Source organism: Caretta caretta, chromosome 15 (assembly GCF_965140235.1).
Source record: "Caretta caretta isolate rCarCar2 chromosome 15, rCarCar1.hap1, whole genome shotgun sequence".
In the NCBI taxonomy this organism is placed as follows: domain Eukaryota; kingdom Metazoa; phylum Chordata; order Testudines; family Cheloniidae; genus Caretta; species Caretta caretta.
The window spans coordinates 32,937,084-32,964,773 of record NC_134220.1 but is presented as its reverse complement, the minus strand read 5'-3'; the positions used below and the strand labels follow the sequence as shown (position 1 = coordinate 32,964,773).

The 27,690-nt window shown below is 46.3% G+C and overlaps 1 protein-coding gene across 5 annotated transcripts in view; it reads left to right on the top strand.

Moving 5' to 3' along the window:
* Window positions 1-27,690, top strand: part of TTC28 (tetratricopeptide repeat domain 28) — a 516,699-nt gene that overhangs the window by 318,841 nt on the left and 170,168 nt on the right. For all 5 annotated transcript variants that reach the window (XM_048821540.2, XM_048821539.2, XM_075120128.1 and 2 more), the window contains 3 exons: window positions 3,266-3,413; window positions 13,540-13,812; window positions 16,911-17,041. In XM_048821540.2, coding sequence (XP_048677497.1) covers window positions 3,266-3,413; window positions 13,540-13,812; window positions 16,911-17,041 — 552 coding nt within the window. The remainder of the gene's footprint in view (window positions 1-3,265; window positions 3,414-13,539; window positions 13,813-16,910; window positions 17,042-27,690) is intronic.

The following is a 27,690-nucleotide window of genomic DNA, read 5'->3' as shown; positions in this document are numbered from 1 at the left end:
TAATCATTTTCGTTGCCCTACTGGACACAGTACTCCAGGTGTGGCCTCACCAGTGCCGAATAGACGGGAATAATCACTTCCCTTGATCTGCTGGCAATGCTCCTACTCATACAGCCCAATATGCTGTTGTCCTTCTTGGCAACAAGAGCACACTGCTGACTCGTATCCAGCTTCTCGTCCACTGTAATCCCCAGGTCCTTTTCTGCAGAACTGCTGCTTAACCAGTTGGTCTCCAGCCTGTAGCGGTGCATGGGATTCTTCCTTCCTAAGTGCAGAACTCTGCACTTGTCCTTGTTGAACCTCATCAGATTTCTTTTGGCCCAATCCTCCAATTTGTCTAGGTCACTCTGGACCCTATCCCTACCCTCCAGCATATCTACCTCTCCCCGCAGTTTAGTGTCATCTGCGAACTTGCTGAGGGTGCAATCCATCCCATCATCCAGATTATTAATGAAGATGTTGGGGAAAAAAACGGCCCCAGGACCAACCTCAGGGGCACTCTGCTTGATACTGGCTGCCAACTAGACATCAAGCTGTTGATCACTACCCAGTGAGCCCAATGATCTAGTCAGCTTTCTATCCACCTTATAGTCTATTCATCCAATCCATACTACTTTAACTTGCTGGCAAGAATACTGTGGAAGACCGTATCAAAAGCTTTGCTAATGTCAAGATATATCACGTCCACAGAGCCAATTATCTCATCATAGAGGGCAATCAGGTTGGTCAGGCATGACTTGCCCTAGATGAATCCATGTTGACTGTTCTTGATCACTTTCCTCTCCTCCAAGTGCTTCAAAATGGATTCCTTGAGGACCTGCTCCATGATTTTTCCAGGGACTGAGGTGAGACTCACCGGTCTGTAGTTCCCCAGATTCTCCTTTTCCCCTTTTTTAAAAGATGGGCACATAACCATGTCAACTTAATTTTTAGGTGTAGACCAAGCCTAAATGAGAGTGTGGGAAACAGAGACCCCAAAGTGTGCATCATGCTTCAGAAGACAGTGTTCTGAGACCACACAGTCGGTAGCCACTGCACGCCACACACGCCTTGTTCCTGGGGTTTCTCTTTGATTTAAATCATCATGCCTGTAATCTAATTAACACGGAACTGGGTTTCCAGTACAGTTGCCTGTTTGGTTCAATAAAAACACATTTGTACTAAAGGTTAATTAAATGAATTTTGCCTCCATTTAATTCATTTAAAATTATAGAACCAATCAATGCTTGCTAATGGAAAAGAGATTAAATATTTATGTCTATAAATTTCCCATGTCATTTTTGATTTTTCTTAATCTTTACTTCCGTTGGCTGGGTTCTGAAGGAGTATGAAAGCCCTAATGAAAAGTCCGTTTTGGATATTAATTGCAGATTTATCCAGTTTAAGTAAAAAAGACTTCCACATGTGTCTACTTAATGTACCTTGAAAACAGGATTAGTTTCTATTACAAATGGGAAGGAAAAACAGCTGGGGTCTGCCCACGAGTGCAGGGAGAGCCTGCGGCTGAAGGCCCTCGAGAGCCAAAGACAAGAATGGAGCTGACAGGGCACCATCCTGTTCTTACAGCAATTGTAGTCTTTTTAAGAGAGTTTTCTTTTACTATAACTGTGCTTGCTTTGCTTAACTCCCTCCAGACACTCGGTAGTACAGTGAATGTGGCAGAGCTTGCAGCAAGGAGATTTTTACTGGAGAGCACAATAAAGGGTTATCCATGAACAGCAAAGCTTTTGTAAAAACTAGTTGAAGCTCCTGAATTATTAACGCAATCAGCGTGCAGACATAAATGTTACAAATATGCTTTCATTTTATAAGTGAATGTTAGACAGTAGAGTCTTTGTTCCCATACCCACCAGCTCCCAAGCACAGAACTTCATGTTTTCTCTGGGAGAGGCACTGACATTGCTACCCCTTTGTTAAGGCAGGTTTCTCCTGCTGCTGTGTGTGTCTGTGATCTTAGCACCTCTGGCTGGGAACGTTCAGAATCTGGAATTGCCAGTGGGAACTATTTGCAGTTGCACATTGATGCAGTTGTTGGTTTGGGATTGCAAATGAGTGGTGACGAGGTGTTGGATTTATTTTAAAAGCATTGCATCTTCCCTTGGATGTCAGTGAGACAGAGGTGTGTTTGCTGCGACTCTTCTGTGGTAGCCTCTGGGGAGACTTGCAGAAAATGTGAAATGGAAAAAGTAAAGCAAAATGTCTATAAACATGTCTATATTAAAAATGAAGAGTGTCTGTATTCAGCGGGGGGAAGTGCCTGTCAGAGTTAGGATTCTAAGTGCAGTCAGATACAGCTCTCTGCTGCCTGCTCAACCCACTTCTACCAAACATCTGCATAATGCAGTAGTCACTGTATCAGAGGGGTAGCCATATTAGTCTGTGTCCACAAAAACAATGGGGAAGTGGGTTTTTTACCCACAGAAGCTTATGCCCAAATAAATCTGTTAGTCTTTAAGGTGCCGCCGGACTCCTTGTTGTTTTTGTAGTCACTGTAGTTCACCCAGAAGGTCAGCAGACTCCAGTGCTACCAGGCTGGGTGAGGAGTAGGAGGGTGAATTCCAGAGTCAGTTACTCAATGAATCTGAATACAGAATCATTCTCTGATCATTGATGAATGAAAATTACAAAATATAATTAACGATGAGAGCTGACATGTCACTGGTGGTGATGGAGGCAAGGGAAGTGAACACAGGGCATGCCTCCTGAACTCTACTGAGCTGGGATGGTGGAAGAGGTAGGCTGTACATGCATACAGAGGGAAGGTGAGGTTTCTGATCGGATGCACTGGGCAGTGATTTTATTGCAATTGTGTCTTGGAGATTTTTGGTTTCTGTTAATACAAAGTTCTTGTTGGGTGGTGAAGCTCAGGTCTTGTTGGCAGGAGTGAGAGATGAGGATCTCCACTCACAAGCTTTGCGAGCCAGGCGATTAAAAAAAAATAAGCAGCCATTTGGGGAGGAGGGGGAGCCAATTCTGAAGGAAAACCTTTATTTTAAATTATTGTAACTTTGGCTTTAGACTCCAGAGCAGCATGTGAGAATTGTCAGTATGGGCTGGGTGAGCCTTTCCTCAGCTCTGTGGGGATTCGGGAACCAAACTACAGCTTTAGAATTGCCAATATTGTCCTGACCTGAAAATACTTTAGGGAAACCTGAGCATGTTCTTGCAGCCCCTATATTCCCCAGCACTAGCTCCCTGATCATGTATGTTTGGGCTCTGGGATCACATCAGTTCAATAACTCACCTCTTTCTTTTGGGCTTGCAGGCGTACTTCCGACAGGGTGTTGCCCTTCAGTACCTTGGACGCCATGCAGACGCACTGGCAGCATTTGCATCTGGGCTGGCTCAGGATCCCAAGAGTCTGCAGCTTCTTGTTGGGATGGTGGAAGCCGCCATGAAATCTCCCATGCGAGGTAAGCAAAACGATCGGTGTCCAAGGCACTGCAGTTATGCTGGCTGCAAGCATGAATGGACAGCAGTGCTAAAGGATCAGCATTTCCGAGAAAGGTAGGAAGCTGATTTCAGTTGGAAACTGATGCTGAGTCAGCACTTGAGGCAGGAGGAAACCTACGTAAGTGATGAGGGGCAGATTATAGGCGTTTTACATCTTCCATTGGGTCACCTGCTTCTGCGCGCTCTCAGAGGGGAAACCAAACTAGATGAGCCTCTTGTCTGATTCAGTGGGGCAGGGTGGTGGGGATGTTGGAAAGAGGGGCTTTGGCCTTGTCTGATGAGGCAGGGATACTGGAATAGGTGTGGCCTGATCGAGAACAGCAGTTCTTGTGTTCTGTGAAGTCCAGCTGTGCTACTTGGAAGTTAATGCATGGCTAACATCTCTGAAAAGGCTGAGCTGGCCACCCAGAACTGGTATTCTCCAGTCAGGGGAACACATGCATTCCCATCTACTAGAGGTCAAACACCTTATACCTTGTGAAATTCTTCTTTTCCACAGACAAGCGTGCTAATGTTTCACAAGTATTCGTAGTACAACTGCAGCAGATCACAGCCTTCCTGAAACTGTTTCAGTGCAAGGGCAGACTGGAAACGCAAGCTTTGCCGCAGCACTGGCTCTGTTGACCCTCCCAGTGTGATCCCACAATACCGTGGTGCCTGTGTGCCCCTTGAGCTCGACAAGAGTTCTGGCACTTAGGTAAACAGCTTTTTGAAATCCAAGGCTTGTGGTAGCCAGCAGGGCTCCGCAGAAGCTTTTGCTTATTTTTCACGTCTCTCAGAACAAAAAGCCCCAGAAGAGGCAGATGACCAGGCTGCTAATTCACTTTTGTCCTTGACAAGTATGGAAATGGCTTGGCGCATGTGATGCTTTCAGCGCCCATGGTGTCTTGCCTCCCCTGTATATAACATCTCCACTTTCAGGGGTGGGGATTTCAATCTCTTGAAGGGGAACTCCCTCACTGAACTGTTTCTAATCAGTTTTGTCGCAAGCACTTTGCTCGAGTGGTCTAATGCCATTTCCCAGTGGGGAGCATGGAGCGGATCAGCTCTGACTCTCAGCAGACGCTACTGGGAGCTTTGGAACTTAGGGCCAACCAGAGCTGAAATATGAAAAGAATATTGCAGTTTCCCTTTCACAGTGTTTTCTTATAGTTTTCCAAAATGAATTAATTTGGAGTTTTTTCTATGTAGCAAATACCTTATGAGGATAATTTCACCTATGCCATCCTGTGGTGTTGCTGCTGCCTAAAATATTGCCAAAATATGACATCAGGTTCATCCTTCTTGCTTTGTAGTAATTTGTTTTGATAGGTGAGACAATCTGCTGCATGCCTCGGTATTAGCCATGAGCTCCTTCTGTCCGTATGGTGATGTCGTGGTGGGAGTCTGCTATAGACCACCGGACCAGGGGGATGAGGTGGACGAGGCTTTCTTCCGGCAACTCACAGAAGTTACTAGATCGCAGGCCCTGGTTCTCATGGGAGACTTCAGTCACCCTGATATCTCCTGGGAGAGCAATACAGTGGTGCACAGACAATCCAGGAAGTTTTTGGAAAATGTAGGGGACAATTTCCTGGTGCAAGTGCTGGAGGAACCAACTAGGGGCAGAGCTCTTCTTGACCTGCTGCTCACAAACCGGGAAGAATTAGCAGGGGAAGCAAAAGTGGATGGGAACCTGGGAGGCAGTTACTATGAGATGGTCGAGTTCAGGATCCTGACACAGGGAAGAAAGGAGAGCAGCAGAATGCGGACCCTGGACTTCAGAAAAGCAGACTTGGACTCCCTCAGGGAACTGATGGGCAAGATCCCCTAGGAGAATAACATGAGGGGAAAAGGAGTCCAGGAGAGCTGGCTGTATTTTAAAGAATCCCTACTGAGGTTACAGGTACAAACCATCCCGATGTGTAGAAAGAATAGTAATTATGGCAGGCGACCAGCTTGGCTTAATAGTGAAATCCTTGCTGATCTTGAACACAAAAAAGAAGCTTACAAGAAGTGGAAGATTGGACAAATGACCAGGAAAGACTATAAAAATATTGCTCGGGGATGCAGGAGTGAAATCAGGAAGGCCAAATCACACCTGGAGTTGCAGCTAGCAAGAGATGTTAAGAGTAACAAGAAGGGTTTCTTCAGGTATGTTAGCAACAAGAAGAAAGTCAAGGAAAGTGTGGGCCCCTTACTGAATGAGGGAGGCAACCTAGTGACAGAGGATGTGGAAAAAGCTAATGTACTCAATGCTTTTTTTGCCTCTATCTTCACGAACGAGGTCAGCTCCCAGACTGCTGCACTGGGCAGCACAGCATGGGGAGGAGGTGACCAGCCCTCTGTGGAGAAAGAAGTGGTTCAGGACTATTTAGAAAAGCTGGACGATCACAAGTCCATGGGGCCGGATGCGCTGCATCTGAGAGTGCTAAAGGAGTTGGCGGATGTGATTGCAGAGCCATTGGACATTATCTTTGAAAACGCATGGCGATTGTGGGAAGTCCCGGACGACTGGAAAAAGGCTAATGTAGTGCCCATCTTTAAAAAAGAGAAGAAGGAGGATCCTGGGAACTACAGGCCAGTCAGCCTCACCTCAGTCCCTGGAAAAATCATGGAGCAGGTCCTCAAAGAATCAATCCTGAAGCACTTGCATGAGAGGAAAGTGATCAGGAACAGTCAGCATGGATTCACCAAGGGCAAGTCATGCCTGACTAATCTAATTGCCTTCTATGACGAGATAACTGGCTCTGTGGATGAGGGGAAAGCGGTGGACGTGTTGTTCCTTGACTTTAGCAAAGCTTTTGACACGGTCTCTCACAATATTCTTGCCAGCAAGTTAAAATAGTATGGGCTGGATGAATGGACTATAAGGTGGATAGAAAGCTGGCTAGATCGTCAGGCTCAACGGGTAGTGATCAATGGCTCCATGTCTAGTTGGCAGCCGGTATCAAGTGGAGTCCCCCAAGGGTCGGTCCTGGGGCCGGTTTTGTTCAATATCTTCATAAATGATCTGGAGGATGGTGTGGATTGCACCCTCAGCAAGTTTGCAGATGACACTAAAGTGGGAGGAGAGGTAGATACGCTGGAGGGTAGGGATAGGATACAGAGGGCCCTAGACAAATTGGAGGATTGGGCCAAAAGAAATCTGATGAGGTTCAACAAGGACAAGTGCAGAGTCCTGCACTTAGGACAGAAGAATCCCATGTACCGCTACAGACTAGAGACCGAATGGCTCGGCATCAGTTCTGCGGAAAAGGACCTAGGGGTAACAGTGGACGAGAAGCTGGATATGAGTCAGCAGTGTGCCCTTGTTGCCAAGAAGGCCAATGGCATTTTGGGGTGTATACGATGGGGCATTGCCAGCAGATCGAGGGATGTGATCGTTCCCCTCTATTCGACATTGGTGAGGCCTCATCTGGAGTACTGTGTGCAGTTTTGGGCCCCACACTACAAGAAGGATGTGGAAAAATTGGAAAGAGTCCAGCAGAGGGCAACAAAAATGATTAGGGGACTGGAACACATGATTTATGAGGAGAGGCTGAGGGAACTGGGATTGTTTAGTCTGCAGAAGAGAAAAATGAGGGGGGATTTGATAGCTGCTTTCAACTACCTGAAAGGGGGTTCCAAAGAGGATGGATCTAGACTGTTCTCAGTGGTAGCATATGACAGAATGAGGAGTAATGGTCTCAAGTTGCAGTGGGGAAGGTTTAGGTTGGATATTAGGAAAAACTTTTTCACTCGGAGGGTGGTGAAACACTGGAATGCGTTACCTAGGGAGGTGGTGGAATCTCTTTCCTGAGATATTTTTAAGGTCAGGCTTGACAAAGCCTTGGCTGGGATGATTCAGTTGGGGATCGGTCCTGCTTTGAGCAGGGGGTTGGACTAGATGACGACCTGAGGTCCCTTCAAACTCTGATATTCTATGATTCTCTCACCAGGCTGCAGTGCCTATACATGCCTCAGAGTTAGGAGACTCTACAGTTCTTCATCATTTGGTAGCTCTTTTGTGAACTGCCTCCAACCTGTAAATATCATTGTGGTGTTGAAGTGCCTGGAAAGGAGCACATACCATATTCTAGGAGCAATCACACTGCAGAGAGACTATCCCCTCCCTGCTCCAGGACGTGATTCTTCTGTGTCAGCAGCCCAAAGCTGCGACGGCCTTTCTTGCTGTCTTATTGTATTGCAATTTCATGTCTTTGTTGCTGTCCAGTCTGATCTCTAGGTCTCTCAGCATTACTGCTCTCCCTGTGTCTCCCTTCCACTGACTATTTTTGCCTCATTAGTATTAATTATTGTTATGCTAATGTTCAGAAGCCCCGCTCAGGATGTGACCCCATTTGTGCTGGGCACGGTACAGATACATACCAGAGTATGGTCCCTATCCCACAGAGTTTACCTTTGAGAGAGACAAATAACCGCAGTGGGTTGGTGGAGAGGGAAATAAATACTGGTAGACCTGCAGAGACACACCTCTATTTTTGTCATTGTTCCTGTGGTAATAAATAACCAAAGTGCCGATTACCCCAAGATTAGAGAAGATTAGTCTTCTCTTCTGCAGACTAAACAATCCCAGTTCCCTCAGCCTCTACTCATAAGTCATGTGTTCCAGACCCCTAATCATTTTTGTTGCCCTTCGCTGGACTCTCTCCAATTTATCCACATCCTTCTTGTAGTGTGGGGCCCAAAACTGGACACAGTACTCCAGATGAGGCCTCACCAATGTCGAATAGAGGGGGACGATCACGTCCCTCGATCTGCTCGCTATGCCCCTACTTATACATCCCAAAATGCCATTGGCCTTCTTGGCAACAAGGGCACACTGCTGACTCATATCCAGCTTCTCGTCCACTGTCACCCCTAGGTCCTTTTCCGCAGAACTGCTGCCTAGCCATTCGGTCCCTAGTCTGTAGCTGTGCATTGGGTTCTTCCGTCCTAAGTGCAGGACCCTGCACTTATCCTTATTGAACCTCATCAGATTTCTTTTGACCCAATCCTCCAATTTGTCCAGGTCCCTCTGTATCCTATCCCTGCCCTCCAGCGTATCTACCACTCCTCCCAGTTTAGTATCATCCGCAAATTTGCTGAGAGTACAATCCACACCATCCTCCAGATCATTTATGAAGATATTGAACAAAACCGACCCCTGGGGCACTCCACTTGACACCGGCTGCCAACTAGACATGGAGCCATTGATCACTACCTGTTGAGCCCGACAATCTAGCCAACTTTCTACCCACCTTATAGTGCATTCATAGAATCATAGAATATAAGGGTTGGAAGGGACCCCAGAAGGTCATCTAGTCCAACCCCCTGCTCGAAGCAGGACCAATTCCCAGTTAAATCATCCCAGCCAGGGCTTTGTCAAGCCTGACCTTAAAAACCTCTAAGGAAGGAGATTCTACCACCTCCCTAGGTAACGCATTCCAGTGTTTCACCACCCTCTTAGTGAAAAAGTTTTTCCTAATATCCAATCTAAACCTCCCCCACTGCAGCTTGAGACCATTACTCCTCGTTCTGTCATCTGCTACCATTGAGAACAGTCTAGAGCCATCCTCTTTGGAACCCCCTTTGAGGTAGTTGAAAGCAGCTATCAAATCCCCCCTCATTCTTCTCTTCTGCAGGCTAAACAATCCCAGCTCCCTCAGCCTCTCCTCATAAGTCATGTGTTCCAGACCCCTAATCATTTTTGTTGCCCTTCGCTGGACTCTCTCCAATTTATCCACATCCTTCTTGAAGTGTGGGGCCCAAAACTGGACACAGTACTCCAGATGAGGCCTCACCAATGTCGAATAGAGGGGGACGATCACGTCCCTCGATCTGCTCGCTATGCCCCTACTTATACATCCCAAAATGCCATTGGCCTTCTTGGCAACAAGGGCACACTGCTGACTCATATCCAGCTTCTCGTCCACTGTCACCCCTAGGTCCTTTTCCGCAGAACTGCTGCCTAGCCATTCGGTCCCTAGTCTGTAGCTGTGCATTGGGTTCTTCCGTCCTAAGTGCAGGACCCTGCACTTATCCTTATTGAACCTCATCAGATTTCTTTTGGCCCAATCCTCCAATTTGTCTAGGTCCTTCTGTATCCTATCCCTCCCCTCCAGCGTATCTACCACTCCTCCCAGTTTAGTATCATCCGCAAATTTGCTGAGAGTGCAATCCACACCATCCTCCAGATCATTTATGAAGATATTGAACAAAACCGGCCCCAGGACCGACCCTTGGGGCACTCCACTTGATACCGGCTGCCAACTAGACATGGAGCCATTGATAACTACCCGTTGAGCCCGACCATCTAGCCAGCTTTCTACCCACCTTGTAGTGCATTCATCCAGCCCATACTTCCTTAACTTGCTGACAAGAATACTGTGGGAGACCGTGTCAAAAGCTTTGCTAAAGTCAAGAAACAATACATCCACTGCTTTCCCTTCATCCACAGAACCAGTAATCTCATCATAGAAGGCGATTAGATTAGTCAGGCATGACCTTCCCTTGGTGAATCCATGCTGGCTGTTCCTGATCACTTTCCTCTCATGCAAGTGCTTCAGGATTGATTCTTTGAGGACCTGCTCCATGATTTTTCCAGGGAGTGAAGTGAGGCTGACTGGCCTGTAGTTCCCAGGATCCTCCTTCTTCCCTTTTTTAAAGATTGGCACTACATTAGCCTTTTTCCAGTCATCCGGGACTTCCCCGGTTCGCCACGACTTTTCAAAGATAATGGCCAATGGCTCTGCAATCACAGCCGCCAGTTCCTTCAGCACTCTCGGATGCAACTCGTCCGGCCCCATGGACTTGTGCACGTCCAGCTTTTCTAAATAGTCCCTCACCACCTCTATCTCCACAGAGGGCTGTCCATCTCTTCCCCATTTTGTGATGCCCAGCGTAGCAGTCTGGGAGCTGACCTTGTTAGTGAAAACAGAGGCAAAAAAAGCATTGAGTTCATTAGCTTTTTCCACATCCTCTGTCACTAGTTTGCCTTCCTCATTCAGTAAGGGGCCCACACATTCCTTGGCTTTCTTCTTGTTGCCAACATACCTGAAGAAACCCTTCTTGTTACTCTTGACATCTCTGTCTAGCTGCAGCTCCAGGTGCGATTTGGCCCTCCTGATAACATTCCTACATGCCCGAGCAATATTTTTATACTCTTCCCTGGTCATATGTCCAACCTTCCACTTCTTGTAAGCTTCTTTTTTATGTTTAAGATCCGCTAAGATTTCACCATTAAGCCAAGCTGGTCGCCTGCCATATTTACTATTCTTTCGACTCATCGGGATGGTTTGTCCCTGTAACCTCAACAGGGATTCCTTGAAATACAGCCAGCTCTCCTGGACTCCTTTCCCCTTCAAGTTAGTCCCCCAGGGGATCCTGGCCATCCGTTCCCTGAGGGAGTCGAAGTCTGCTTTCCTGAAGTCCAGGGTCCGTATCGTGCTGCTTACCTTTCTTCCTTGCGTCAGGATCCTGAACTCAACCAACTCATGGTCACTGCCTCCCAGATTCCCATCCACTTTTGCTTCCCCCACTAATTCTACCCGGTTTGTGAGCAGCAGGTCAAGAAAAGCGCCCCCCCTAGTTGGCTCCTCTAGCACTTGCGCCAGGAAATTGTCCCCTACGCTTTCCAAAAACTTCCTGGATTGTCTATGCACCGCTGTATTGCTCTCCCAGCAGATATCAGGAAAATTAAAGTCACCCATGAGAATCAGGGCATGCGATCCAGTAGCTTCTGTGAGCTGCCGGAAGAAAGCCTCATCTACCTCATCCCCCTGGTCCGGTGGTCTATAGCAGACTCCCACCACTACATCACTCTTGTTGCACACACTTCTAAACTTAATCCAGAGACACTCAGGTTTTTCATCCAGCCCATACTTCTTTAACTTTAAGATCCTTTCTGTATCCTTCTGGACATGTCCCTCAAACTTCAATGCCTCGTACAATGCCTTTATTATTATTTATTGGTTATATTCCTCCAGCAGTTGTTCAGTCCATGTAAACCGACTTATATATAAGCTGCTTTGAGCTGGTTTTTCAGATAAGATCTTGTGACCTGGGATATCCACAGAGGTAACATTTACTTCACTCCCTTCATCCACTCTGATAATTTGGTCACCGAAAGGCGATGTAGTTTGGGTGACATAATGTGTTCTTGTAACTCCACAGCACTGTATATTGGTCATGGTGCTGTTACCCCTACAGAGTTACAGTTTTCTCCTTTCATAGGTAATTCCATTATTGTACGAGAAATGGGAGTTACAGTCAGACTTACAGGGATAGTAATTGCTAGGATTTCTTTCCTTCAGAGTTCAGAGAAGAGCAACAAAGAGCAAAGGAGCTGGAAGCATTGAGTGACTTCTGAGGAAAGATTAAAAGTTAAATCTCTTTAGCTTGGCTCACTACGGGGGATGTGGAACTTAAGTTTGCAGTACAGATCACTGAGGCCAAACCTCTCCTCCTACAATAAAACCATTCTCCTCCCTCAGTGGGTGGCACACCTTGGACAGGTGATCTCTGCTGGGAAAGCCCTGGTTCCAGCACTGCCTTCACAGTGTAATGGTTCTGTCTGCATAGTGCTTCATGGCAACTTTCCACCACAGACCCAGGACAGGCTATGCTGTTCCCCCATCTGATTGTAGTGTTAGATTACATGTGGAACAGCTCACGTGACATGCTCACTCTTAGCTCTTTTTTCCAGGAGCAGTCTTCACTTCCTTTTCTATTGTCTTTCCTCCCTGAACCCCTCCCCCACATGGTGCGTTACATTTTCTAATTAAAGCCAAGTCTACACTACAGACCTATATCGGTATAACTACGTCGCTCAGGGTTGTGAAAAATCCACACCCCTGAGCAACGCAGTTATACCGATCTAACCCCCCCGTGTAGACAGTGCTGTGTCTACGGGGGAAGCGTCTCCTGCCATGGCAGACAGCGCTGCATTGGTAGGGAGGTGGATTCACTACGCTGACAGGAGATATTCTCCTGTTGGCATTGTAGCATCTTCACATGCACGCGAAGACAAGCCCTCGAACTGTAAACTCCTGATGGCAGGGTCTGTCTTTGTACTTGTTTGTACAGTGCCTTGCACATCAACAGCACCGTATAAACAACAGTTAATCTGTATATGCTTATGGTTTCCTCTGCATCATCTGCCACTGTCCACTGTCAGAGACAGGATCCTGTATTAAACAGCAACTGCAGTACCAGAAGACAGGTTTCAGAGGAACAGCCGTGTTAGTCTGTATTCGCAAAAAGAAAAGGAGTACTTGTGGCACCTTAGAGACTAACCAATTTATTTGAGCATGAGCTTTCGTGAGCCACAGCTCACTTCATCAGAGATCATCATCTTCTGGCTGTATTTAATCCCATCCCTGACCGGAATGTCACTCGTAATATACAACATAGACAGCCTGTTCCTCTGCTCAGAGGGCTGTTAAAATGCTCTCTACTTGCTGTACATACAGTTAATAATTGTAGGCAGAAATAATGAAAGTAGGGCACAAATGGCTTTCTCAGGTTGCCATGGTTATGTTGATTCAGGCGAGAGCAGCCTTGTCAAGAAGTGCAACCATCCTAATTTTTAAAAATTACATTTTAACACTGTATCGTTGCCTAGAGAAGAGAGCTGCAGATTTTAAACCCCAGCCTTATTATTGTCCTTTAAGGGACATACTATGGCAGGATTCATGTGACTAATAAAACAATTTGTTATAACTGCACTCCAGCTGCAGTGGCTAGCCTAGGTCCAGTTTGGTCACTCAGCATAGCACCTATAGTCCAGGGGAACCCTGGTACTCCTTGTTCTTGTGGCCAGTTAAGCCAACCTGAATGGGTTCCTTGTTGCTGAGTGGCTGCTTTCCCTTTTCAGTGGGTTTCTCCCAGTTAATTTTCTCCTTCTATCTTGCTCTTGAGTGTCACAAAGTGCAGGACTGTGACACCCAAATAGCTGATATTTCTTGTTGTGCCATTGAATACATGTTACAAAATAGCCGCATGTTACAAAATTTGCATGTGTCACTTTGTCTTTCACCTCTCATGGGTGTTAATGGACTGACTTCAGGATGCTTGTGTACCTTTGGCATGTGGAGTAATTCTGCCTTCCCTTCCTTATTTTAGAGTCACTCGAGCCAACCTATCAGCAACTTCAGAAGATGAAGCTGGACAAGAGCCCCTTTGTGGTGGTATCAGTGGTTGGCCAGGAGCTCCTGACTGCAGGCCACCATGGTGCTTCTGTGGTTGTGTTAGAAGCTGCCCTGAAGATCGGCACTTGCAGCTTGAAGTTGAGGGGATCAGTGTTCTCTGCTCTGAGCAGTGCTTACTGGTCTCTTGGGAACACAGAGAAAAGCACAGGATACATGCAGCAGGACTTGGATGTAGCCAAGACATTAGGTAGAGATCTCATTTTCACTCATTCAATCTCTGGTTTAGTGCTGAATTGATATAAATGGAGCAAATTAACAGGAATGGCAGTGGGATGAATCGTTAGTGCTGAAGCTGCTGAGCCACACAAACAACGTTCTTATTTGCAACAGAATGTGTGAGTTGGGTCGGGTGACCAGACAGCAAATGTGAAAAATCGGGATGGGGTGGGGGGTCATAGGAGCCTATATAAGAAAAAGACCCAAAAATTGGGACTGTCCCTATAAAATCAGGACATCTGGTCGCTCTAGTTATGGGGATCCTGGGTATGTGCTAAAGGGACATTCAAGGGATTTCTTTGTGGCATCGTGTGTCTGTGAACTGGCTTTTCAAGTGAGGGGTGTGCTCAAATAATCTGAACTACTAAGGGCTTGTCTACAGTACAAATGCTTTGGTGCCATAGTTAAACCAGTCTAGCTATGCTGGCAGTGTGCCCTAGTGGAGACACGGCTTATACTGACAAAAGTTCTGCTTTGGCATAATTAAACCACATCCCCACAAAGGATGTGTCATGGCAGCAGGACTATCTTGCTGGTATAACTGGGTCTGCACCAGTGTTCCCTCTAAGCTGTGCAGCTGCACAAGAGTCACTCAAGTAGAGCTGCACACATGCGGCGACTTGTGTTTAGGTGCCGCCCCCCCTCCCCCCCCCGCTGCTCCACGGCTGTGCTGCTCCTGCCCTCTGCCTTGGAGCCCATGGCCAGCTGCTCCCAGGACTCTCCTGCTTGCTGTGTGTGTGGGGGGGGGGGGGGGGGAGGGAAGGAGGAGGAAGGGGAAGGGAGGTGCTGATGTCAGGGTATCCCCTTGCCCATGTACCCCATCTCCGAGGAGCAGGGGAGGGGCAGACAGGGCTTCGGACTTAGTTGGAGCTGCTGGTGGCTGCTGCAGTCTGAACGAGCCCACAGACTGGTGAGTGCCACTCTGCTTAAAGAGACAATGCGTGGTCTCTCATACACTTCTCCAGAAGCCAGCACATACACACACTGTGTGTGGGTGTCTCTCTCTGTCTCTCTCTCACACACACTGTCTCGGTCTCTCTCTCACACACATGCACACACCCGCTCTCTTGCACGGACACACAAACATGCACAGTGTCTTTTTCACACTCCCCTCCCAATAGATACTTGTGGTGGTGGTACTTCCTGCAGTGCACATATATTCTCTGGAATTTTATTCTTTCAAAGTGCTGTGTTTTTTTAGTTTTTTGACTGGTCTATGCATTTCATATTTTTATTTCTCTTACTCTTAAATTTAATTGTTTGAGTAGTGAGCCCTAAAATGCCTAACCTGTCCTGGCTGGAGTAATTATCCCTATGGTAACTTTTTAAAAATATACATTCTATCTAGGGTTTTTGTTTCTACTGGTGGCGCACATGCACATTACCTCGATATTGGTGCACATAAAATGAACTCCACACAGGGATGGAAACAATTAGAGGGAACATTGGTCTGCACTGGTATTTTTACTGGCATCGCTGTGTCAGTTAGGGGTGTGGTTTTCTCCCTCATCCCTACCCAACAGACATGCTGGCAAAAGTTTGTAATGTGGACTAGGCCTACGGCACCTCACAGGATTTTGAAATAGTTGTAATAACTCAGGAGAGAGGCTGAGGTATCATTGTGGGCTACTCAATGAAACCACTGCTCACTGTGCAGTGGCAGTCGAAAAAGCAAACAAGATATTAGTGTTCACAGGAATTTGATGGAAAATAACAATTAAAACCATTCTGTAAATCAATGGCATGCCCTCACCTGAAATGGTATGTTCGTTCCTGGTTTTCCTATCTCAAAGGATAAAGCAGAAATAGACAGGGTTCTGAGGTGGGTGACAGAAATGATTAGAGGCCTAAAACAACTGCCATATGGAGAGAAATTGAAAAAACTGGGATTGCTTAGTTAGAGCGCAGGCAAATAAGAAGGGGCATGCAAATTGTGCAGAGCAATAACCAGTGCAGAGGAGGTAGATTGGGCACTGTTATTCACTCTGTCCCATACTAGAAGAAGAGACATGCAGTGAAATTGAAAAGTCACAACTTTAATATTGGTAGAATGAAATGCTACTTAGCACAATGTATACTTAACTGGCCAAGCTCACTGCTACAAGATATCATTCAAGCACAGAGCTTAGCAGAACCCAGAAAAGGAAAGGCTGAGAGCATCCACAGTCACACTGGACAGGATTGAACATCAAATCTTGGCAGGGATAGAATTTCCCTCTTTTGTGGTTTCTTAAAGCTTTCTCTGAAATATCTGACACAGACCCTTGTCAGAGCCAAGAGACTGGTCTGACTGTGAAATCGCCAAGCACTGTTGCACAGTTTGACATGGCTGTTAGTCTCTCCTCCAAAGTGGTTCAGGACTGGTCTAGCGAGCGGCAGAACAGGTTGGGAGGGAGGGACGTTGGCGGAGATGGAGATGGAGGGGCTGACTGGGAAGATCCCTAGGTAAAGGTCACCGTGCTAGGTGGAATGTACATTACTTAGGAGTGCTGTAGGTCCGGATTGGAGGGCATTGCCTGCAGGGTGTGGGACCACAGGGGTTGGGGGTATCACTGCTGAAGATCAGTGGTTAGAGAAGTTGGGCGAGCTATGTGAGGACTCCAAAATGGAATAGCAGGTGTGCTGCAGGGCAGGACTGGGGGCGTTAGCAGAAGTGTGTGTGTGGGGGGGTGGTTTGCTGAGAAAGCTGGCCCAGTGCTTGTCAGCATTGTGCCTGGACCAAGCCTGTCCAATCCAGCCCAGCATTTTCATGGACACAGATTTCTCACATCTTCAACAAAAAGTAAACAGGAAAAAAAGAGAGGCTGTTACCAAGGTGTTAAGCCAAAGAGGGGTCTAAGGTGACATCAAAGTGGAGTCTGGGGGTTAATTTGGAGAATTGTCTGCTTCCCTCTTCAAGGACTGGGAAGAGAGGAGAATTCTGGCCGTGTACTGAGTCTGTGGCCAGGTTTGTTCTGAACCTGGCTCTCCCAGTGGAGCATCCTTTGCATGATGTGTTCCACTCTCTTGGCTGGACTCTTTCAAAGACCCTTCGTTAGCTAACTTTTGTTTTGTTTGCATGTGACTCAGGTGACCAGATGGGAGAATGCCGAGCTCATGGGAATCTGGGCTCCGCATTCTTCTCCAAAGGAAATTACCGGGAGGCCCTTACTAACCACAGACATCAGCTGGTGCTCGCCATGAAACTCAAGGACAGAGAGGTAGGAACCTTGCTAAATAGACTGGATTGGGAATTGGCACTGTGTGGCTTTCTGAAGAAGCACGAGCGTCCCCCTGAGATCCCAAGAATGCCTGCCCCTTTGACCCTCTGGGAAGTTTGAAGCTATGTAACTTCTTGTCCACCTAACATGTAACAAGACACTTAGTCCTGCCCTGAGTGCAGGGGACGGGACTAGAGACCTCTTGAGTCCCTGCCAGTCCTACGAGTCTATGAATGCTATTATGGAGACAGCATGGTCCAGTGGATAGTGCATAGGCTTGGGCATCAGGAGACTTTGGTTCTATTCCCACCTTGGCCTGTCTCTAACGTGCTATTTGACCTTGGGCAAGTCATGTCACCTCTCTCTGCCTCTGTTCCCCTCCCACCCTTTGTCTGTCCTGTCAGTTTAGACTGGAGACTCTGTGGGGCAGAGACTGCTCTTACTATGTGTAGCACAAAGGGCCCTGGCAGTGGGTGGGGCCTCTAGCTGCTACTAATACTATTAATTTGGAGTGCATTAGCATGCACCATGTGCTATGTGCTTTCCATCCATGTAATACAAGACAGTCCCTACCCCAAGGAGCTCCCAGACTTAATAAAACAAGCAACAAGCAAAGAAGGAGGGAGGGAGAGAAAGCATTCAACAGTTATATGTAAATAAGCAAGTATGATTGATTTAGCAATCCGGAAAGTATAAAATGAGATGTGAGCTGCAGTGTTGGTGTTAATGGCTGTTATTTACTTCATTTGAATCTCCTTGGTATTTACCCCACAGCCTCTCAGGTGTTAAACCAGGCCTTTTGCCAGCTCAGAGGAGTGTACTGTATGCAGGCTAAGGGATCTTTGAGGAGTGTATGTCCCGAGAGCTAACCTCTGTGAGTTCACTGTAAGGACAGAGGCATCATTTTAGTGTACTTTCTGGAACAAAAGATTTTGTATCCAATAGTTCAGGAACTTACAGTGAGCGGTTACAGGGGGTAGGATGGGGGGAGTTGAAGGGAGGTTGAGGGTGAGTGGATATGTTTGAAGGCAAATTGTAGGTGAGGGGACATGAGTGTGTGAGTGATTGTGTTTGAGGTCAGATTTGAGTCTGTGTGAGTGGGGGGAAAGGGGTGTCTTTGGGGCCAGATATAATTGAGGGTGTAAGAGTGACCTTACCAGTGCTTGGTTGTGAAGCCCCATTTTAGGTGGCTGTCAGGTTTACTGAAGTGTAAGCCGTTAGGAAAGGCACCCTGCAGTGGGTAGTGGAGGAGCTGTGATTGGGGGCAGGGAGCTGCCAGACAATTTCATGATTATTTACCATCTGGAAAATTTCCCCAATCACTTTCTGATTCCCTGTTTCTGTTCACACATGGCTGGGAAGCTGTTACCCATCATCTTTTTATAGCTGTGCTGATTAGGACTCCCTGTGCTTTGTAAGTGGCAATCTACATAGCTGCAACTCTTCCTGGGGTATTTCTCAGCAGCCCCATGGGCTTTGCAGGGCTGACCCCAGAAGCTGATGAAGATGTAAGGTATGAGGAGGACCATGGGCAGATAGTGATACTGATTGTTGGAGGCCGGAAGCAGCTGCCACCTAGATAGCAAGGGGAAGTCTAGGGCGTAGTGTAAATGCTAATGGAGCCACAGGGTGCTAGAGGAGGTTGGGGATGGAAGTCTCTGAAGGTTCCTCTGGTGAGTGAGCTCAGGCTGCCAGCCTAGTAGTGCTGGGCGCCCAAAGCCTACCTGTGCTCCAGGTGTTAGGTAGGCTGCTAAGACAGTCAGCTCGGTGTCATCTGGAGTTACACAGCCAATGGCTGCTATCTAGAAATGTATGCACTGCATTCAGCAGGTACACGGGAGCCTGCCAGGCAGGTTGGATTTCCTGGCCTCTGATGCAGAGCTCATGTGAGGGATCGCAAATCTTGAACCTGGGTTCACGGGTCCCCCAGGCAGTCCTCAGACTGCAGCCACCACCCAGCAGCAAGCAGGGAGTGTGGGCTGGTGGGTCCTAGTTCACCATAGCTGTTGCCCAAAAAGCTCCCAATTGGAGATGTCCAGCCTCTCCAGTTGGCTAAGACTCACCCTTTCAGCCAGAAGGAAGCACAGGAAGTTATCCAAGCAACTAGGTGATCCCTGGCTTGCTGCTACATTGGACCTTGCCTTCTCGCCTGACTCCTGCCTTGTTCCTGCCCTCCTGCTTTGTTCAGATCCCTGCTTCTACAGCCCACCCCAAGCTACCGACTCCAGCTTTGAGCGTTTGCTTGGCTCCCAACTCTGTCTCTGGCTCAGACCTCTGGGTCCTGGTGCCTGATTCCTGCTCTGACCACTAGGTCTGACCGCCTCACTCTTGGTCTACTACAGCTCCTTCACTGGGTTTTATGTTCTATTCAGAGACCATGGTGTGAATCTGAGCAAGCTAATGGCTGGTCTTGTAGCTGACTGAGTGCTGGAAATGGACCCTTAACACTTCCAGAGCAACGCAGTGATCAGCCCCGACAGACTCACCCCAGGAGCACTGTGAAAACAAAGAAAAGGGTGTAACACAGAAGCAAAGCCCAGACCTTGCTGATTGGTGGGGGAGAGAACTACATCGGATGTCTACACTTCGCAATATTGGGAAAGGGCTCAGGCACCATGTTGAGGGAGGCCATGTCAGAACCTAGAGAGAGAGCTAGAACACAGATTAGCTCATCTGAGAAGTGACCCTGAGTAGCGAGTGCTGAGTGCTCTGTTTCATTAACATTAGACCAGTAATGGAAATAATTCCCAGAAGCTGAGCTGGGTGGGTTTTATTTTGTCTGAGGCTAATGCCCTGGATCCAAGAGCATTTTGTATTGAAACCCTGTGCACTAGAATTCAGGGGAATGAAGCTTATTCACAATAGTTTTCAATTTATGACACATCTGGGTACATAATTAACCGTTACTGACAACAAATGGCTACTTGGGTTTGTGAGAAAGCTGAGCCTCTTGGATTTCCTGTAGGATGTAACCACAGGAAATTAATTTGGCGCTTTCTGATGACATCATGTTGACCACAGAGCTTCCTCTGAACACAAAGCTGTTTTTCTTGGCCTCCGTTGCAGACGTTTTTAGAACATGAATATTATTCTAAAGTTGCAATGGTGTTGCTGTGAATTCCACCAGAAGGCAGTTGTGTGTGTGTGTGTGTGTGTGTGTGAGTGACTGTAATGAGGTAATTGTTTAACCTCCAGCTGTACAGCTGGAATTGGCTTAGAAGGTAAAAATGCTCCTTTGTACCAGAGTCCTCTGTCCTCACAGGGAGTATTGACTTCTGAAGCCTCTGTAACAATGAGTGCACCACAGGCTTCTGCTAGATCTAATAGCCCATCAGCCCAGAAAAAAGTTCCAGGGGGCTTTGTATCTGCAAGACCCAGGGCCTCTCTTCTCCCTGTAACGTAGGTGTCAGGAAAACTTGTATCAGCTGAGTAGGGACAGATGGGCTTGTGAGGAGGATGAGAGGTTTTTCTCCCTGGTGATGGGAAATGTACAGTAGCTTCTTTATAAAGGAGAGAGAGTTTGTGCAGCTCCTGTTAACTGCAGTGTATATTGCGACGTGTAAAGTGCAGGGCCTCTTCCCCACAAAGAGAATGTGTTAGCAGATGATTCTGCCTTTGGAGGTGGCAGTGTGTGATAGGAGAGGGACAAGCTGGGGTTAATGTGGTTTTCCCAAACAGACTAATGTAAGAGTGTGCATGTGTGTGGGGTTTTGTTTTGTTGGTTTGTTTGTTTTTAAAGGCTTGGCATTAACATGTCTTCACCAGCATGCACCCAAGAGACGTCAGGAGTTAGAATGGACTAGAAACGAACATGACAACAGTAGAACCTCAGACAGACACTGGAGAGAGAGCAGTTGGGGATTAACATGCCTCCAGCATTGCCCCAAGAGATACCAGAGCAGTGAGCAAAGTTGTGTGTTCAGGTGACTGGGATGGAAGCAGCAGCAGGTGACTGGAGTCTCTGTTTCACGAACTCTGTCCTAGTAGGATTCAGATTCCCAGTGTAAATGCAATACATAATGGAAAGTGTGAGGGAGGTGCATGTGGTGTGTAGAACACAGTACTTTCCATTGCCAGTAATGATACTGTATCTATAGTAGGTTAAGAATCTATTTGGCTACCTGCAGTTTATTGACCTCATTAGTGTTCATGAGGAGGGATTATACCTGCAATGACAATTGAGTAGACACCAAGGTAAGAGATGAAATTATTGTATGGCCTTGTGTTACTGCATCATCCCCGGGGGCAGGTGCCTGCCCCACTGGCTTCCCACCCAGGTACACTGGGAGGTCCTGACTGTTGTCTGGAGTTCCCATGCTTCCAGTTGAATAAATAAGCAGATGCCACATTTGTCTTTGTGGTGCTCAATCTGAACTTGAGTCCCACTCATGATGAACGGACTTTTTTTAACAACTAGAAATACCCCCCCATATTTGGACATTTACACAGGATGCAACTGTCTGAATTACAATCAGATTATAGGATCAGTCTCTTATTTCTGCTGCAGATGAAAAGGACATGGGTTTTGGAAATGTGATGTTACCAATCTGTCTCCCCCTGTAATCTAAGAGTCTCAATAATTATATCATGATTTATCAAGATCATAAGAAACAATTAGTCTCTCCTGGTCCTGTAGTATGGTTAGGTTTGCCTCTGTCTTTCATTTCTGACCTCCACTTCAGTCTGCCAGCCACACATGCTGTGACTAGAGATCACAGATGAAGCAAGTTTCATCAGGGAGGTTTGGCTCTAACTGGGTGAAGTGAGGTTAGATAAACCTGAAAATTGCTGGCTCTGATTCCGCTGCTGGAGTTGGCCAGCAAGATCAGGTGAAATCAGTTAAGACCCAGGCAGACTGCGAAGAGCTACAAAAGGATCTCTCAAAACTGGGTGACTGGGCAACAAAATGGCAGATGAAACTTAATGTCGATAAATGCGAAGTAATGCACATTGGAAAGCATAATCCCAACTATACATATAAAATGGTGGGGTCTAAATTAGCTGTTACCACTCAAGAAAGAGATCTTGGAATCATTGTGGATAATTCTCTGAAAATATCCGCTCAATGTGCAGCGGCAGTCAAAAAAGTTAACAGAATACTGGGAATAATTGAGAAAGGGATAGATAATAGGACAGAAAATATCATGTTGCCTCTATATAAATCCATGGTATGCTCACATCTTGAATACTGTGTGCGCAGATGTGGTCACCCCATCTCAAAAAAGATATATTTGAATTGGAAAAAGTTCAGAATTTTAAGGGCAACAAAAACGATTAAGAGTATGGAATGGCTGCCATATGAGGAGAGATTAATAAATCTGGTACTTTTCAGCTTGGAAAAGAGACTGCTAAGGGGAGATATGATTGAGATCTATAAAATCATGACTGGTGTAGAGAAAGTAGATAAGGAAGTGTTGTTTACTACTTTTCATAACACAAGAACTAGAGGTCACCAAATTAAATTAATAGGCAGCAGGTTTAAAACATAAAAGGAAGTATTTCTTCACACAACGCACAGTCAACCTGTGGAACTCCTTGTCAGAGGATGTTGTGAAGACCAAGACCGTAACAGGGTTCAAAAAAGAACTAGAGAAATTCATGGAGGATAGGTCCATCAGTGGCATCCCTAGCCTCTGTTTGGTGATTACCTGTTCTGTTCATTCCCTCTGGGGCACTTGGCATTGGCCACTGTCAGAAGACAGGATACTGGGCTAGATGGACCTTTGGTCTGATCCAGTAGGGCCATTCTTATGTTCTTATGAAATACTCTTTGTAGGATTTATTGAGAGAATAAAAGTCAGTAAATCAGAAACAGGACAAACACTGTTGACCCTGCCTTGCCTGCTTCGGAATTGTGTTTTTGGGGTTCTGGAATAAAGAATTAGAGGCCTCTGCAGTATACACCCTGCATCAGTTGGATCTTCAAAAAGAAGCACAGTACAGAAAAGTTGGGGTGGGAAAATTAGAGCAGCCAGGATGATCCGGCAGGGCAGTTATTTCTCTCTTCATCGCATTCCAGAGGAAAGATGAACACAGGAGCTGAGCACTGAGACTGCAAAGGAAGAATTACTGAAGCCAAGCTTAAATCCCACTCTGGGTAGAAAGCACATAGCTTGGCCACTTAGCTAGCCAATGTGCAGGATGCTGTGCAGCTTCATTGAATACCAAGCAGCCATGGGAGCCATTTGGGTGTGTTAAAGGTCAGCTGCCCCAGAGCATTGTGTGTGTATGAGTGAGCTAAATTCAGGATAGCACCTTTAGCACTTGTCAGATCTTGACCTGTTTCATTGACCACAGAGATGAAATATGACATCCTGAGATGGTGGGGGGTTGATTTTGGACTTTTTTTGCATTTCCTGGCAAGTTCACAGCCAGCTGGAGGCAGTTAGGGTTTAACTGCCTCTGCCTTGAAAATAGGACAAGCTGTACGTTTCTGGGATCACTAATGGCTGAAGGAAGGAGCTGGTCTCTAAGCCACCCTTCCTGCAGTGAATTTGTTTCCTTGGTGAGTGAACATTCAGTGGTGAGTAGCTACACAAATCCTAGGCTACAGCTTCACTTTTTTGTATCATCTCTTGCATTTTCTCTTCTTAAGGCAGAGATACACACACTGACTGTAGACTGTCTTGCTAAGGAAAATAACAAAGCACCGCCAGCCTGCCGCCCTCCAGTGTTTTTATTTGCATAGGTCTAGGAGGGTTACAAACAAGAGTTCCATGCACCAGGCGCTGATAGACAGGGTACATGAGAGGGAGAGAAAGCTTGGTTTTGATCGAGCGGGGAGCTCGGTGCATATATATGTAGGTGTGTATTATTGTAGGCAGTGTTGTTGTAGCTGTGTTCATCCCAGGATATTAGACGGACAAGGTTGGTGAGGTAATATCTATCTATTGGACTAACTTCTGTTGGTGAGAGAGGCATTGTCTACACTGGAACCTGAATGACAAAACTTTTGTTGTTCAGGGGTGTGAAAAAACACACACCCCTAAACCCCCCAAATGACAAAAGCTTTGCTGATGAAAAGTGCTGGTGTGAACAGTGCTCCTGCCGACAAAGCTACTGCTGCTCTTCGGGGGTGGAAGCTTTTGTTGGCAGGAAAGCTTTTGTTGGCAGGCACAGCTGTGTCACTAAAGGTGCATAGTGTAGACGTAAACAGAGACAAGCTTTCGAGCTTACACAGAGCTCTTCTTCAGATCTGGGAAAGGTCTTCTTCGGCTATCCCTCGATGCGAGGATGATGTCTGCCAAGGGGGTTCATTGCTGAGTTTTTAAGTTGCTGAGGAGCCCATTTCTTGCCCTGTAGATTTTCCCACAGAAGTGACAGGTGTAATCTTGAAGGAGACATAATTGTTGGCTGGAGTGTAGTGCCCTTTCTTTCCTCCTTTGTTGCTTCTCTGTCTCATGAGCCTGTTTGCTCTCCTCAAAGTGAGCTTTCGGAGTAGCAGCCGTGTTAGTCTATATCCGCAAAAAGAAAAGGAGGACGTGTGGCACTTTAGAGACTAAGGTGCCACACGTCCTCCTTTTCTTTTTTCAAAGTGAGCTGTGGCTTGGTGCATGAGAGTTACAGCTAAATACAAAAAGAAAAGGAGTACTTGTGGCACCTTAGAGACTAACCAATTTATTTGAGCATGAGCTTTCGTGAGCTACAGCTCAATTGGTTAGTCTCTAAGGTGCCACAAGTACTCCTTTTCTTTTTGCGAATACAGACTAACACAGCTAAATACAATGTCTTCTGCAGTTTCCACAGTATGCATCCGATGAAGTGAGCTGTAGCTCACGAAAGCTTATGCTCAAATAAATTGGTTAGTCTCTAAGGTGCCACAAGTACTCCTTTTCTTTTAGCTAAATACAAGGTGGAACAGATCGTTTAGCATAATTAGTTAACACATAGTTCAAGGGACTATTCAAGGTGATGTGGCCCATTAACACCCTTCCAGTGATAGGAAGGCAGGGAAGGGGAGAGGGGGAAAAAGCATCTGGTGGGGATCGTTTTCATCTGCCATAAATCCAACGTCTCTATTCAGTCCATGATTTTTAGTGTCTAGCAAAGTTATGAATTTAAGCTTATATGAAAAATGTTTAAGTTTAAGCTTAAATAAAAGAAGTTGGTCCAGTAAAAGATATTCCCTTACCCACCCACCTTGTCTCTATATTATTATTATTTTATTACATTAAAATTAATAATATTTTAATTTGACTGTTACACATCACAGAAGTTGTGTGTGTGGGGAGGGGGATAGCCGTACTGTGAGACACTAATGTAGCTCAGGTTTCAGAGTAGCAGCCGTGTTAGTCTGTATCCGCAAAAAGAAAAGGAGGACTTGTGGCACCTTAGAGACTAACAAATTTATTTGAGCATCAGCTTTCGTGAGCTACAGCTCACTTCATCAGATGCATTCAGTGGAAAATACAGTGGGGAGATTTATATACACAGAGAACATGAAACACAGGGTGTTACCATACACACTGTAACGAGAGTGATCAGGTAAGGTGAGCTATTATCAGCAGGAGGGCGGGGGGGAGGACGGGACGGAACGGACCTTTTGTAGTGATAATCAAGGTGGGCCATTTCCAGCAGTTGACAAGAACGTCTGAGGAACAGTGTGTGTGGGGGGGGGGGGGATAAACACGGGGAAATAGTTTTGCTTTGTGTAATGACACATCCACTCCCAGTCTTTATTCAAGCCTAAGTTAATTGTATCCAGTTTGCAAATTAATTCCAATTCAGCAGTCTCTCTCTGGAGTCTGTTTTTGAAGTTTTTTTGTTGAAGAATTGCCACTTTTAGGTCTGTAATCGAATGACCAAAGAGATTGAAGTGTTCTCCGACTGGTTTTTGAATGTTATAATTCTTGACATCTGATTTGTGTCCATTTATTCATTTACATAGAGACTGTCCAGTTTGCCCAATGTACATGGCAGAGGGGCATTGCTGGCACATGATGGCATATATCACACTGGTAGATGTGCAGGTGAACGAGCCTCTGATAGTGTGGCTGATGTGATTAGGCCCCATGATGGTGTCCCCTGAATAGATATGTGGACACAGTTGGCAACGGGCTTTGTTGGAAGGATAGGTTCCTGGGTTAGTGGCTCTGTTGTGTGGTGTGTGGTTGCTGGTGAGTATTTGCTTCAGGTTGGGGGGCTATCTGTAGGCAAGGACTGGCCTCTCTCCCAAGATCTGTGAGAGTGATGGGTCGTCCTTCAGGATAGGTTGTAGATCCTTGATGATGCGTTGGAGAGGTTTTAGTTGGGGGCTGAAGGTGAAGGCTAGTGGCGTTCTGTTATTTTCTTTGTTGGGCCTGTCCTTTAGTAGGTGACTTCTGGGTACTCTTCTGGCTCTGTCAATCTGTTTCTTCACTTCAGCAGGTGGGTACTGTAGTTGTAAGAATGCTTGATAGAGATCTTGTAGGTGTTTATCTCTGTCTGAGGGGTTGGAGCAAATGCGGTTGTATCATAGAGCTTGGCTGTAGACAATGGATTGTGTGGTGTGGTCTGGATGAAAGCTGGAGGCATATAGGTAAGTATAGCGGTCACCAGGTTTCCGGTATAGGGCGGTGTTTATGTGACCATCTCTTATTAGCACCGTAGTGTCCAGGAAGTGGATCTCTTGTGTGGACTGGTCCAGGCTGAGGTTGATGGTGGGATGGAAATTGTTGAAATGATGGTGGCATTCCTTAAGGGCTTCTTTTCTATGGGTCCAGATGATGAAGATATCATCAATATAGCGCAAGTAGAGTTGGGGCATTAGGGGACGAGAGCTGAGGAAGCGTTGTTCTAAGTCAGCCATAAAAATGTTGGCATACTGTGGGGCCATGCGGGTACCCACAGCAGTGCCGCTCAGTCTACCTAGTTTATCCAAGAGAAGGTTAAGAGGTGACTTGGCTACAATCTGTAAGAACCTGGGGAGAAGATATCTGAGAGTAGGAGGGTTGTTTCATCTGGCAGACAAAGGGACTAGAAACACCAATAACTGGAAGTTGAAATTAGACAAATGTAGGCTAGAAATAAGAGGTAATTAACCACTAGAACAACTTACCAGGGAAGTGGATTCTAAAGACATCTTTCTAAAAGATCTGCTCTAGCCCAACTGGAAGTTGTGGACTAGCTGCAGGAATCACCTTATGAAATTTGTGGCATGTGCTCCGAAGGAGGTCGGACTAGATGATCATAATGGTCCCTTCTGGCCTAAAAATCCAGGGCAGAAATAATTAAGGGTTAAATATACAGTCATAGCTGAACGTATGGGGTTACCTGTGACAGTCATAGCTGAACGTATTTAGCTAATGGAAATATAATTTATTTTCTGGGACCAGCTGCATTGACTGGTGCAGTGTCCCAGGGAGAACTGAAATGGATTTCCATGCCTGAATGGAGATGATTCTGCCTGTTTTTCTAAGGGAGTGATAATATGTGGGAAGGAGCTGAGCCAAGGCTGTCTTGTAACTAAAAGGTTAAATTAATCTTTGGTGTACCTCTGGTGAGGTAAATTTGACCCCAGATCCCCTTTATTCCCTGCTGTCACTGCTTAGGAAAAGGCAGGTGATAGATAAATCTCCTAGGCTGTTTGTTTCCTGGGACAGGTCTACACTTAAAACACTGCATTGGCACAGCTGCAGCGCTCAAGTGAAGACGCTCCTATGCCAGTGGGA